Genomic DNA, 13174 nt, shown 5'->3' with positions numbered 1-13174 from the left:
GCCACTGCCCGAGCATCCTACCAGGGAACAGGGCAGGAGAGCTCAGGATGCAGGCCTTGGTCACTCTGAAGAAAGACCCAGGGGCGTCAGAGAAGGGGTTGTCACTCTCCAGCTGGGTGCCAGGTTCTGTGCTTTCTTACATAAACTGTGATGCTTAATCCTCCCATTAAACCTGGGAGGAGGTACTGCTTATTACTGTCATTTACCAAAGGGGCATTGAGGGTTAAGGCCACATTCTGGTGAGTGGTAAGGTCAGGCTGTGAAGCAACCACTTGCTTTGCAGAAGTTCCACCACCACTTCAAGCTGTGTGGAACAGGCACACAATCATCTCTTGCATCAAGTTCATTTATCCCCAAGTTTATTGGTGGCAAACCAATTCCCTTTTAGGATAAAAATGGAGTTGCTTTCTCTGTTACCAGCAACTTCTTGGCTTCCTAATGGGATCCCACGATCTTGGGGAAGGGCTGGGGAAGAGACATGGGTCAGAGGAAATGGAGGCCTCCCACTTACCCCCATAATTTTGGTGTTGCACTTGGCACACAGCGGGGCAAAGAATTGCTCATAACATCGCTCACAGTAAACGTTGTTCTGCTCTTCCACAAAGCACACATCTGCCAGGGAAGTCTTGCAGTAGGCACAGGTGAACTCTTCAGGGTGCCAAGAACGGCCCATGGCTACCAGAAATGGGCCCCTGGGGAAGCAGAGAATGGCACCCAGTAAGGCAGCTCCCAGAACTTGGAATTAGATATTTGAAGAACCCCAACACTGTTTATACTTTTACCCAATAACTCTGAGTTTTGTGACTGTTCTGATGAAGTAATGTGAAATTCAAAGAAAGCTCCATGCAGAAAGGTGTTCATTGTTGCATCACTTACAATAAAGAGAATCAGGAAGCAACTCAAACATCTACCAATAGGGGACTGGGTAAACATATTATAGAATTCAGTTGACCACTGATAATGATAGTAAGAAATGCAATAATGATGATGCTGATGGCTAACATTTATTAAGTGATTACTCTGTGTCAGGCTCTATTCAAGAAGACTTTTGCATTTATTAACTTGCTTAATTCTCACAACAATCCTACGCACTAGGTACTATTATAATACCCATTTTTAGATAGGGGAATTGAGGCACACAGAGTTTGAACAACTTGTTTAAGGCCATAGGGCTAGTAAGTGGTAGACCAGGATACAAACTTGTATTGTCTAGTTCCAGGTTAGCAGTCAGAACAGTGGGACTATGAGGACATTTTTTTTATATTCTAATTTTTACTTTTCTGTGTTTTCCAGTTCTTCACTAATGAGTATGTATTACTTTAGTTTTAAATAAAAGTGTATTTTTCACGTATATAAGCTCACACCACACATGCACACAAACATACTGTATTCAAACAACAGCACCCATGGTCCATGGCTTCTAAGTATGAAATCACTTGTTTTCATTTTAGTCTGGCAGATGCCCACCAACCCCCTGAGCAGCCCAGGCCTGTCTGTGGAAAGACCCAGAAGCAACCCTAAAGGAAAACTGGGTCAAAACCAACACTGTCTTACAACATGCCCCGTAAACCTACTGACAAGCCTGGTGATTCCCAGACCTCAACCTTAGCCCAAGGGGGAGTTCCTGGCACCAGGCACCCTGCTGGAGCTTCACCCACATACCTCATGCCATTCCTCCCAGCTCCCTGGGAGAGTGGGTGTCACACAGGTATGGCAGCTAAGGCTCAGAGAGGTCAGACCAGAGGGCAAGCCAGAAGGACCCGAGGCTTTCTCCCTACACCTGCCTCCTACCCCCATCTCTCCCAACCAGGGCTCAGACTGTGGGCAAGCACCCCACACACACGCCCTTCCAGTGCCCCAGTGCAGGGGCACAGCTGGACCATACCGGATGACATTGTTGCAGTGACCGCAGAGTGGAGTCCGGCTGCTGGCTGGGAAGCGCTCAGCCCTCTGTACGGTCCCCCTGGCAAGTGGTGGCACCTGGGGACCCGCTGGGGTGTAGGCTGGGCCTCCCCGGGGCAGGGTCTGCTTGCTGATGGAGGTGGTGCTCTTGCCCGGGGCAAACTTCTGGGAGAAGCTGTCATCTGTCACCCAGGGTGGACGGCTGGCAGGCTCCGCAGGGCCCCCGCTGTAGGCCACCGAGGGTGCAGGGTTATAGTTGGGGGCAGGTGAGGGGGTATAGGCTGGTGCTGGGGATGGAGTGTAGGTGGGGACAGGTGAGGGGGTGTAGGCAGGGGCAGGGGAGGGGGTGTAGGCAGGGGCAGGGGAGGGGGTGTAGGGAGTGGGACTGTAATTGGCCCCTGGGGACGGGCTGTAGGTAGATGCAGGCACTGCAAAAGCCAAAAAAAACCCAAAGAAAGGTGTGTCAGGAATTCATTCTTCCCAGTTCCCCTCACTCCTAGCCAGAGAAATGCAAAAGGTGACTTTAACATTAGAGCAGTACAATTTCAGTTTTTTTGGGAGACTTGTTCCTGAACTTCTTGATGGCCCAGATTTGAATTCTCAGCAGGGTGTTCACAGAGCTAGGGAGCAAGCACAGCAGAACCCTCGACAGGGCTGGAAAAGGGACATGGCTATAAATATCTGCAGCTGTGCAGGGTGGGGCTCCGCCAGGCCTTGACTGCCCAAGGCCTGCAGAAGACGCAGAGTGGGGGTGGGGGTACCTGGGCGGGGAGAGGTGGGAGTGGGTCAGCTCGCCTTTGACTGCAAGATGCTTTCAGTTGCACTCTGACCAGTGATTTGACATCTGAAATACCTCCCTTGGCATAAGTTTGCTGAACCTGGACCTAGGTCAGCCCTCAGGACAAAACAGGTGACCTGGTAGCTGGGTTTTCAGGTTCAGGTTTCAGGTTTAGCTACAATTACTTTCTTGAAAAACAGCTTGGCTTGATTTGTATTGGGGGGCAATTCCGTCTTGGTTTGATTAGGGTGGGGGATCTTGAAGGAGTCATTCAGAGGGTGCTGGGCAGAGACTCTAGGGTGACACAGCCTAGAAGTAGCTGCTCACTTGGCCCGTGGCTGCCCTGGGGGACCCCTGTACTCCCACATCGCTTTGGTGGAAGCTGAGAGTGTGTCTGAGTGACTGTCTAAAGATTGCCCAGGCAGTCAGAGCACAGGGAAGAGAATGCACCGCCTCACTTCTACCACCCCCTCCTCCAGCTCCCTGAGAGCAGAAAAACGTTTTGGGCTCACAGCACAGAAAAAGCATTGCCACTGCTTACCCACAGCCCTCTCCGGCCTGGGCCCTCAACACCTAGCCAGGGCAGACCCAGCTGCACCCTGCAGGCAAGGTCCAGCTGGCTTCCTCTTCCAGCGAGTGAGGTTCCAGAAGCCTCACCACATTTCAGTCTGCTCCTCAGCAAAGAGGCCTCATTCCCCCAACCCTAGGAAGCATGTCAGCACAGCCTCCCTCCCCATTCCTGAGCTCAGTCTGGGCAGGATGGACTGCATTGAGGCAGTCCCTGCACCCACACCCCGCCTCTGCCCCCCACCCCATACTCCAGCCTCAACCTGGAGAGGAAGGTTTTCCTTAGGGCCTAAGACCCTGGCCCCACCTCCAGTCTCTCTTTCCCACCTGGTTCCCCTGGGCCACCTGGGGCAGCCTGTGGCTCCCACTCTGCACCTTCCACTCCCAGGTGACCCACCCTTCAGAGCTGGGTGAGCTGGAAATCCCTGTGCTGGGGGTGAGTAGGGACCAGGTAGATAGGATCCATCCATGTTGTTGAAGGAAGAAGAGATAAAACCCTCCACAGCCCTGCCCTGGAGCCATCCTGCCAGTGAGGCCTTCAAAAGATATACCGGTTGGGCATGGTGGCTCACGCCTGTAATCCCAGCACTCTGGGAGGCCGAGCTGGGCAGATCATGAGGTCAGGAGATCGAGACCATCCTGGCTAACGCGGTGAAACCCCATCTCTACTAAAAAAATACAAAAAATTAGCTGGGTGTGGTGGCGGGTGCCTGTAGTCCCAGCTACTCAGGAGGCTGAGGCAGGAGAATGGCGTGAACCCAGGAGGCGGAGCTTGCAGTGAGCCGAGATCGTACCACTGCACTCCAGCCTGGGCAACAGAGCGAGACTCCGTCTCAAAAAAAAAAAAAAAAGATAACACCTTCTCCATAAGGAATCTTCCTCCCCTTTAGGGGTAACGAGGCACATAGCATCTGTCATCTGAATCGGTCTTCACATTATTCCCTCTTTACACTTGAGGTCACTGAGGCTCAGACAGAGCTAGTAAGTGGGAATACATCTCCAAAACCATTCATTCTATCATCCCAAGCTGCCTCTGTAAAGAATATGAGTCCAATTTCTAGAAAATCTCAGTGCAACATGTCAGGGAGGAGTCATTTTCAACATGAAGGAGACCCCCTGCTGTAGAGTCTTGATAGCATAGCCAAGAGCCCTGGCTGCAGGATCCAGCTCTACTACCTCCTGGTTTTGTGTCCTTGGGCAAGTTCCTTAACCTCTCTGGGCCTCAATTTCTTCATCTAAAACTGGCAATACTGATTGTTAGTACCTCACAAGGTTATTATGAGGATTAAGGGAAGGTAAGAAATATAAAGAGCGTAGCCTAGTACCTGGCATAGTGTGTCACTAAATGTGAGTGAGGATGGCAAGGATGGCGGCAACCTGGGTGTCAGGGTCAGATGTACTGTCAGCCTGTCTCATGGCCTGCTGCTCACCTAGGGAAGCCCAGCCCAGTTAGACTGGTAGCGCCTAGGGTTGGGGGAGAGGAGGGAAGGGAAATGGAACATCTTGAAGTCAGATAACCTGAGACTGAGGTCTATTCAGTGGTGGTGGAATGCCTGACGCCCTGCCTGCCCCACAGGGCATGCTGGGGACCTGCTGGGGTGACATAGTGAATGGATTTTGTAAATGTGTACAGCCCAAATTTGAGGTATTGTCACCCTCCCTAACAACTTTGCAGAGAATCTCAAAATGCTGGGGGAAGAAGTGATTCCAGGAACACCACCAGGGACAGAGAGCAGGGAGAGGTGATCTAGCACAACTTCAGAGCAGCTTCATCCCTCTGTTATATATAAGGGGGTTCTGTGCAACATTTTCTTTCCTTTCTTTGTAAAGTGCAATTCTCTGCTAAAAATGATTAAGATTGGCTGGGCACGGTGGCTCACGCCTGTAATCCCAGCACTTTGGAAGACCGAGGCCGGTGGATCACTTGAGGTTAGGAGTTCGAGATCAGCCTGGCCAACATGGTGAAACCCCGTCTCTACTAAAACTTCTACTAGCCGGGCATGGTGGTGGGCGCCTTGTAAACCCAGCTACTCGGGAGGCTAAGGCAGGAGAATCTCTTGAACCCGGGAGGTGGAGGTTGCAGTGAGCCGAAGTTGCGCCATTGTACTCCAGTCTGGGCAACAAAAGAGAAATTCCATCTCAAAAAATAAAAAGATTAAGACCAGAAGCCCTAATCCTGCGGTGTCCAATACATAGTGCTACGTGGCCGATGAGCAGCTGAAATGTGGCTAGTCCGACCGAGAAGTGCCGTTAGTGTAACACACACACCAGATTTTGAAGGCACATTAATAATTATTTTATATTGATTATATGTTGAAATTATATATATATATATATATATATATTTTTTTTTTTTTGAGACGGAGCCTTGCTCTGTTGCCCAAGTTGGAGTGCAGTGGTGCAATCTCGGCTTCACAGCCACCTCTGCCTCCTGGGTTCAAGCGATTCTCCTGCCATAGCCTCCCGAGTAGCTGGGACTACAGGCGCCCGCCACCACGCCCGGCTAATTTTTTGTATTTTTTTAGTAGAGACGGGGTTTCACCGTGTTACCCTGGTGGTCTCGATCTCCTGACCTTATGATCCACCCGCCTCGGCCTCCCAAAGTGCTGGGATTACTGGCGTGAGCCACTGCGTCCGGCCTGATATCTTAAATATATGTAGTCAAAGAAAATATATTAAAATGAATTTAACTTGCTTTCTTTTATTTTTTAAAAATGTGGCTAATAGGAAATTTCTATTGCGTGGTGCTGCCTTCACCAAAATGACTGCTTCCACATGCCAGGCCCTTTACGTGCCTTATTACTCGCTGCAATCCAAGGAGGCAGATAATATTTGCAAGTCCATTTTACAGATGAGGAACTGAGACTTGGAGAGCTTAAATGGCTGCCTCCAAGTCATCCAGCTGGTGAACTGCTTAGCTGAAACGAGCTCAGGCTGCCAGACTCAACAGCAGATGCCCGCTTAGAAACTCCCCAAGCAGCAAAACAGGCTTTAGTACGCCCCCTTTCAAGTAAACAGGGCCCTGGCCCACTTTCCGGCCTCCCTCCAGCAATACTAACCCTATTCCCCCTGCCTGGCAGTCGCTTCCCCCCATCGGAAGGCCTTACAGACTCCCGGATCCACCTCCTTTTCTAAGCCCCCACAACACAGAGGTCTCACAGAGGCAGGCTAGAATCTGGACCCCGATTTGACGGCTTCCTTGCCGGGAGCTAACCCACCCAGAGAAGGAACCTCCCCGGCCTCGGTGGCCCGGCCCGGCAGCTCCGTTCCCCCGTCGCAACCCCCACTCCGGCGGGGGGCGAGCAGGCAGTGGCGCTTCGCCGCCCTCAGCTTCTGCATCCTTCAGCCTGGCTCGCCGTCACGCCAGGAGAGACCTGATATCCCATCTCGCAGCCCCGGGGCTGTTGCTATTTTTGCGTGACGGAATTAAGCCAGTCTAAATTAGAAGGCGATATTTCATCTCTAATTGGCAAGTTCAAAAGTCCCCTATCGCACTCGGCGGGCTCGGGGATATGTAATTAAACAAGGTGATTTCTGACTCACTCCGGGCCGGGCCCGGCTCTCCGCAAGCGCCTGGCCGCCGCCAGGCCCGCGGGCCAACGTGGCCGTCCCCGGCCCGCGCGCAGGGTCTCCGCGCCACCGCCGCCCGCCCCCTCCCGGGCCTCAGGTATTCCGGGGAGCGGCCGCCCACCTCGGGCGCCAGCGATAAGATCCGGCCTGTGAACGCCGCCCTCGGCCCGGAGGAGGCCCCGGGGGGAGCTGCGGCTGCGGCCGCGGCGCTCCGGGTCCCGCGCGGGCTCCCCGCCCTCTCTGACGCCCGGATCCGAAGAGCCTGGAGGGAAGGGGAGCGGAGGGGGGCTCGGGACCACACGCCCCACTTCATACGGGGCCGCCTGCCAGCCGCCCCCGGACTCCGCTTGGCAGCCGGGCCTCCCGGAGAGGGAGGTGGAGGCAGGCCGGCTCCAGCGCGCGCCCGCCCGGCCGCCTCTTTCCCCCTAGGCAGGAATGAGTTAATGTCTGCGCGGCCTGGGAACGGCGCGGGGGCCCGCGGCTCCGGCCGGTCTCGCTCGCCTGGGCCCCAGCCCGGGAAGGAGGAGGAAGGAGACGCAGGGCGGGCTGGCCGCGCGCCCCCGGAGCCCTGACGCCGCCTGGCGGGCTGGGCGAAGACAGCCGGCGGCCGCCCCGGAAAGTGCCAGAAGCGCCTCCCCAGGAAGAGACGGAAATGTCCTCCTTGTGCCCCGGCAAGGCCTCGCCTCCACCCGCCGCTTCTCCTCCAACTCCTCTCCAGCCTCCCCTCCCTGTGTTCCCAGTCTCTGCCGGGGCAGCCTCTTCCCACTGCTCCATCTAAGGCTTTTCACTACTGCAAAATGCCACCTCGCCCTGCGGAGTTTTCACCTCAGAACCGTCTATCCTTGCCCCTTCTCTGTAGGGACAGAGAAGGGCACCTCCCGTGTGACAGACGCTGTGCTGGGTGCTTCATTCCATCCCCAGAACACAAGGTGTCCATGAACATCGCAGCCTGGATGGATGAGGCACTTTGCCTTCGACAGCAGAGCAGGCCGTGGCACCGGCCTCCGTCTCGGGCAAAAGCCGCTTCGACCGCCCACACTCAGCCCTGCTGTCAGAGCGAGCTTCATGAACCAGCGCCCCGAAGCAAGGCCTGCCCTGACTCAGTGCCTGTCTCATCTCCCTGGGCTCCAGCGGCAGAGAAAACTTCCCTGGGGTTTCTCCCTGCGCCTGGATAGGACCTGCTCCCGAGTCTAGGCTCCTTATGTGCTGTTCTGTACCCCCATGGCTGCGGCCAAATCTCGCACACTGGCATGACACAGAGAAGATGGAGTCTCATTCTGTCGCCCAGGCTGGAGTGCAATGGTGCAGTCTCGGCTCACTGCAACCTCGGCCTCCCGGCGATTCTCCTGCCTCAGCCTCCCGAGTAGCTGGGATTACAGGTGGGTGCCACCACGCCCGGCTAATTTTTGAATCTTTAGTAGAGATGGGGTTTCGCCATGTTGGCCCCGCCGGTCTCAAACTCCCGACCTCAGGCGATCCTCCTGCCCCAACCTCCCAAAGTGCTGGGATTCCAAGTGTGAGCCACCATGCCCGGTCCAGAGAAGACTTCTCTGTTCTCCTTCGCTCTCCCTTAGAATCATCCACCGCTTTCTTGCTCACCTGTCTCCCCCAGACCAGATGCAGGCTCCATAGGATTCTGACCCACAGCTAGGGGACGGAGGGCGGAGCATCATTAGCAAGGCCTTGCTTCCCATTCTTCTGGGGATGTGCCCCCAGAGCCACTTCTTGGCTCTTGTGGCTCCTGGAGCCCGCGCATGGCTTTCGACAGCCTCCCCTCCTTCTCTGCCTCTTACCTGGCTGGTAGACAGAAGGCCGGATGCTGGCAGTGGTGACAACCCGGGGCTTGGGTGCAGGGGCGGCGGGGCCCTCACTGTAGCTGGTGTGGGTGGCAGGTGCTGAAGAGGCGGCCACTGCGGGGCTGTAGGAAGAGGCCTGGGGCCTGGAACCAAGGGGGGAGGGGTTACACCCAGAAGGACAGCCCCCACTGGGGCCTGCAGTCAAGGCAGGCTGGCTCCCAGGTCTTCAGAAGCCTCTGTGAGGACACCTGACAGAGACATTTCTGGGGAACTGCCAGAAACTGTGAAGGAAGGACCATGAGGGTCTTGGAGGGGAGGAGGATGTTCCTTGGGTGGCTAGTGCCACCGCCTTTGGAGAGAGGGAGAAAAGCCACCAGGAGGACACCGGGAAGACCCTTCACTCTCATGGGGAGAGACTGTCCAGGTGGGACTGTGGAAGAGCGCATAGGTAGGGGAGAGGAGAGAGATGGCGCTGGTCAGAACTACCTACCCCCACGACCTTGTGGGGCACCTCAGCCCCTGACCACCTGGCCTCTTCTGCCTACCCTTTTCTATTGTTGCTGGAAGGAACAGCAAAGTCTCAGGTTTCTGGGCACAGATGCTCCAGTGAGAGCTCAGGGGAAGTCAGGAGACTGCCCCCACCTGCTGCCCAAGGCACTCCCCTCTCCCCCAACACACACCTCTTCTGCACAGAGTTCCTGTTGCCCTCCTCCAACTGGGTTAGTTTTCAAGGGGCCTAGGGTCACCTTTCCCCATGTGTGGCCCAGGGACAATGGGGTCAAAGAGATTTTTAAAAAAGCGTCCTAGTTCATTACCCTCAGGAGAGTCTGTGCATCGTGGCCTCTCCTCCCAAAGAGCTGAAGGCTCTGAGAACTCCTGGAATCCAGCGGCCTGTTGAGCCTTGTCTGATCAGTGTTCCCCAATTGTATTTGTTTGTAAAATGCTTTTCTTCATTTAAAACTAACGAACACCTTGCAGAACACATCCCTGGTCTTTCAGATCTCAAAGGGGACCACATGCCCACACCCAGGGCAAATGGGTTATTGCTAGAGGTGCTGGAGAAGTGAGCCCTGCCTGCCACCCCCACATGGCTTTCTGCCTTCCTTCTGTCTGTTCCTCAAGGACCTGGGGCCTGCCAATCCCTGCTGGGCAGAGCTGTAGGATGAGGAGTGCCTTCCTCTCTGGGGCTCTGAGAAGGGACTGGCCCTGGCATGAGAACCCACCACCAAGCTTCTGAGTGGATCCAGAGAGGTCTGAGGGGCTGTCCCAGACAAGGCGGAGATAAAATGAGCCTCAGGGAGACGGCATCCCAGACCTGGGGGCTGTGCACACTTGCCCTGTCAAGCTGCCGAGTTTCTGGCTGAGTGAAGCCATTGTCTCCCCTCCCCAGGCCCACCTGCCCTTCTCTGGATAGATTCCTGTGCTAAGACCAGCAGAGTAGGGGTCTCCATGGAAGAGGAAGAGACAGTGTCCAAGGGGTGCCGGGCTTCCATAGTGATGGGGGCGGGCCAAGGTGCAGTGGTCTTAGCTGGACTCCATCAGTGGAGGACACTTTGCCCGCAGCCCAGGAGCTACAGGTCCTGAGTCAGGGACTGGCACTGGGAAAGGGAGCAGAGGCTTATGGCATCCATTGAAAATTCTGAAGCCATGCTCCCATGAAAGGCTGGGGAGTCCATTTGCCTCCCATGGGCTCCCCCACCTCCCGCTCCACCCCAGCCCATGTGTGAGGAGCGGAGGTAGCTTTGCTCAGAGTGCAACCCCGTGACCCCTTCTGCTCCAGCCCCACTCCCCGCTGGGCAGCCAGCCCTCTGTGCCCCTCTCCAGGCTCCACCCAGGTCCCAGCTCTCCTGGCAAGGCAAAGGGAAGGAAGGGAGGACTCCCCCTGTGGGGGGCATCCCAAGGGTTCCAGGAGCTCAGCCGTGGGCAGGCCCAGGACACTGAGACCTAAGCCTGGTGCTGGTGCCTGCCTTTGAGCAGGGTTGGGGCCCCAGGGATGAGGCTAGACTGCCTGCAGGGCTCCAGCATTTATAGCCCCTCACCATTCAAATTGGGAGGCTTCTTCCCACTCAAAAACAGAGGCATTTCTTGCCCTCCTCAAAGTTTCATCTTTCTGCAGGTAGCAAGGCCTTTATATGAAGAGATTCTGGTATAAAGAGGGGAAGCAGTGTCCTAAATCCCTCCAGGAAACTGGGATGAAACCATCCCTGGAGGGCCAGGCTCCTCCTTCAGGCTTGAGTTGGGCTGGGGAAAGGTTGGGCTTGGCACCATGTGGTTAATGTGAAGCCCGGGATGGGGGCAGCAGACAGGCCTGCAAGCCGGTTTGCTCACATCAATCCCACCTCAAGCTGCACCATGGACCTACCCATCCCGATCCAAGAGGCATGTCCTCCCCAGCAAACCGTGGGGGCCAGGGTGGGAGGCCTGGGACACCTGGGCTCTGACCCCAAACACTAACTGGCCTACTCTTGGAAGCCCAGACAGAGAGCTGGCCCCATCCAGCCTGATGCGCCACATGGCCACTGCAGAGTGACCTGTCAGCCTGGCCTCTCTGCCTCCGCTCTTCTCCCCTGGCCTTTGGTCTCTGCTTGCTGGGTGTCTAGGAGGGCAGATGCAGGAACTCACAATACTTGTGTCCTTCATATGTATTAGGTGTTTTACAGACATTTTTTCTATCATAATTCTATATAATAAGTGTTAGGTAAACATCTTAACAGATGAGGAAACTGAGGTTCAGAGAGCTTCAGTCACTTTTTCAAGGTTACACACAGTAAGCTGTGGAGCAGATATAAATCCCACTATACCAGGTGCCTCTGGCGTTAACATGGCTGAACTCTCTGAGGAAATCTGACCTGCCTTCCCTGCCCAGCTCCAATGTTGCCTCCTCCATGGAGCCTTCCTTGATTTCTCCAGCCCACAGGGACAACTTTCATTCTATCTAATTTGAGTTCCAGGAACAAAGACTTTTCCCACAGTCCCCTTTTGTTATCTAACTTTGTGTGTATGAGTGTGTGTATGTGTCTGTGAGAAAGAGAGAGAGACTGTTACCTCTCTCACTGGTATATGTGTCAGAGAGAGACACTGTTACCTCTCTCACTGGTGTTTGTGTCCCTGGGGGGCAGAGTGACAGTCCCCGCCACAGTGGTGCACACCCCTGTAATTCACCCTCAGTTTCCCCTTCACACTCTGCACCAAGCAGCGCTGGCCTTGGCTTCCTCCAGGCCTGCGGGCCCTAACTACCTTGGACACAGCTGGCCACAGGTAGACCCAGAGTGGGGCATTTCCTGCCTCCCTTCCCCAGGGTCAGGCCCAGCACCTGTGGCCCAGTTACCTTGGGCTGTCGGCAGGACTTGAAGCAGGGGCTGTGGTGGAGGCGGAGGCGATGGCAGTGTGGGCAGCAGCTGTGGCCAGGGGTGGCGAAGCCGCACTGGGAGAGGCAGCAGCAGGTGGCTGGGCAGAAGCGGGCAGCAGCGGGGTGGTGGCCTGGCTGGTGCACACTGGCGCATGCTCAATAGGGGTGCTGATGAGGCGGGACCAAAAAGACAACAGGTCAAGGGAGCCTAGAGACCCTGTGAGGCCCCTCTGCATGGGGGCAGGTGGCTGCAGCAGAGGCAGGCTGGGCAGAAAGCGCCACCTGCCTTGCAAACAGAGTAGGATCCTCAGAGGGTGTGTCTTCCAGCTCAGGGAAGGAGCTCCTCCAGGATCCCAGGAGCAGAGGCTCAGACCACAGGAGGGTTCCAGTAACATCAAAAACTTTTTCAATCCTGGAGGAATTTCCCACCCCCACCCCTCAAATTTTTCTGTACTTCCTAATTTTTCTTTTTCAGCAAAACAGTGTGGTAGAAAAGCCGATGGAATTATCCACCCAGGTTCCTCCCTGATCCTGTTTTCACCCTTCCCCATTCAGTCAGGGGGCATGTGCTACCTTGGGAAGGAACGATACAGCAAAAAAAGCAGAGTGAAGATATTTGAGTGTCAAGGGCTTAGGCTCTGGAGTTGTGAGAACCTAGGCTTTGGGCTCGGAAGGACTCAGGGCACCAACAAGACAGATGGCTGAAAGCTACCATGCCAGGCAGAGCAAGGTTACCTGGACAAAAGTGGGCACTGTGGCAAGGGGATTCAAGAATAGAAGCCCCTGTGCCCCTTTTCAAGGTCAACCCTGAGGAAGCGGCAGGACCCCAGGGTTCCCCATGCCCATGGTGAGGGGCCAGGCAGACCTGAAATAACCCAAAGATCCCCATGTCTCTGTGTGGCCTGGGTGCCCTAGAGGATTTGCCATGCACCCAAGAGTGACAAGAACATGGTCCTGAGCACCTGCAGATCTGAAAGACCTGGTAACTGGGAAAGAGAAAGGCGACCACACTGCCAGTGTGGACCAGATGGGTTGGGGATGTCTCAGCAAATGCCAGTGCAGGCAGAACCTGACAGAGGACCAGGCGTGCCCCCACACCCCCACCCTGAGTGCCTTGGCATTCTGTAAGCACCTCTTCCCTAGAACCACTCTAGGAAGACAAGAGCAGTCAGAGCTGGGTTGCTAACTGTAAAATGGGGTGGGCAGAGAATA

At 55.2% G+C, this 13174-nt stretch overlaps 1 protein-coding gene across 7 annotated transcripts in view; it reads right to left on the bottom strand.

Annotated features, from left to right (window-relative positions):
• LDB3 (LIM domain binding 3) overlaps positions 1 to 13174 on the bottom strand; it is a 69334-nt gene that overhangs the window by 17434 nt on the left and 38726 nt on the right. For 4 of the 7 annotated variants that reach the window (XM_054660310.2, XM_016918788.4, XM_016918789.4 and 1 more), the window contains 4 exons: positions 11942 to 12130; positions 8611 to 8756; positions 1886 to 2330; positions 512 to 692 (listed from right to left, as the gene is read on the bottom strand). In XM_054660310.2, coding sequence (XP_054516285.2) covers positions 512 to 692; positions 1886 to 2330; positions 8611 to 8756; positions 11942 to 12130 — 961 coding nt within the window. The remainder of the gene's footprint in view (positions 1 to 511; positions 693 to 1885; positions 2331 to 8610; positions 8757 to 11941; positions 12131 to 13174) is intronic. The other 3 variants (XM_054660311.2, XM_016918792.4, XM_016918794.4) reach the window with 1 other exon arrangement.

Source organism: Pan troglodytes, chromosome 8 (genome assembly GCF_028858775.2).
Source record: "Pan troglodytes isolate AG18354 chromosome 8, NHGRI_mPanTro3-v2.0_pri, whole genome shotgun sequence".
In the NCBI taxonomy this organism is placed as follows: Eukaryota; Metazoa; Chordata; class Mammalia; order Primates; family Hominidae; genus Pan; species Pan troglodytes.
Note: the sequence above shows the minus strand (reverse complement) of the source record. Positions and strands in the feature narration are given on the sequence as shown.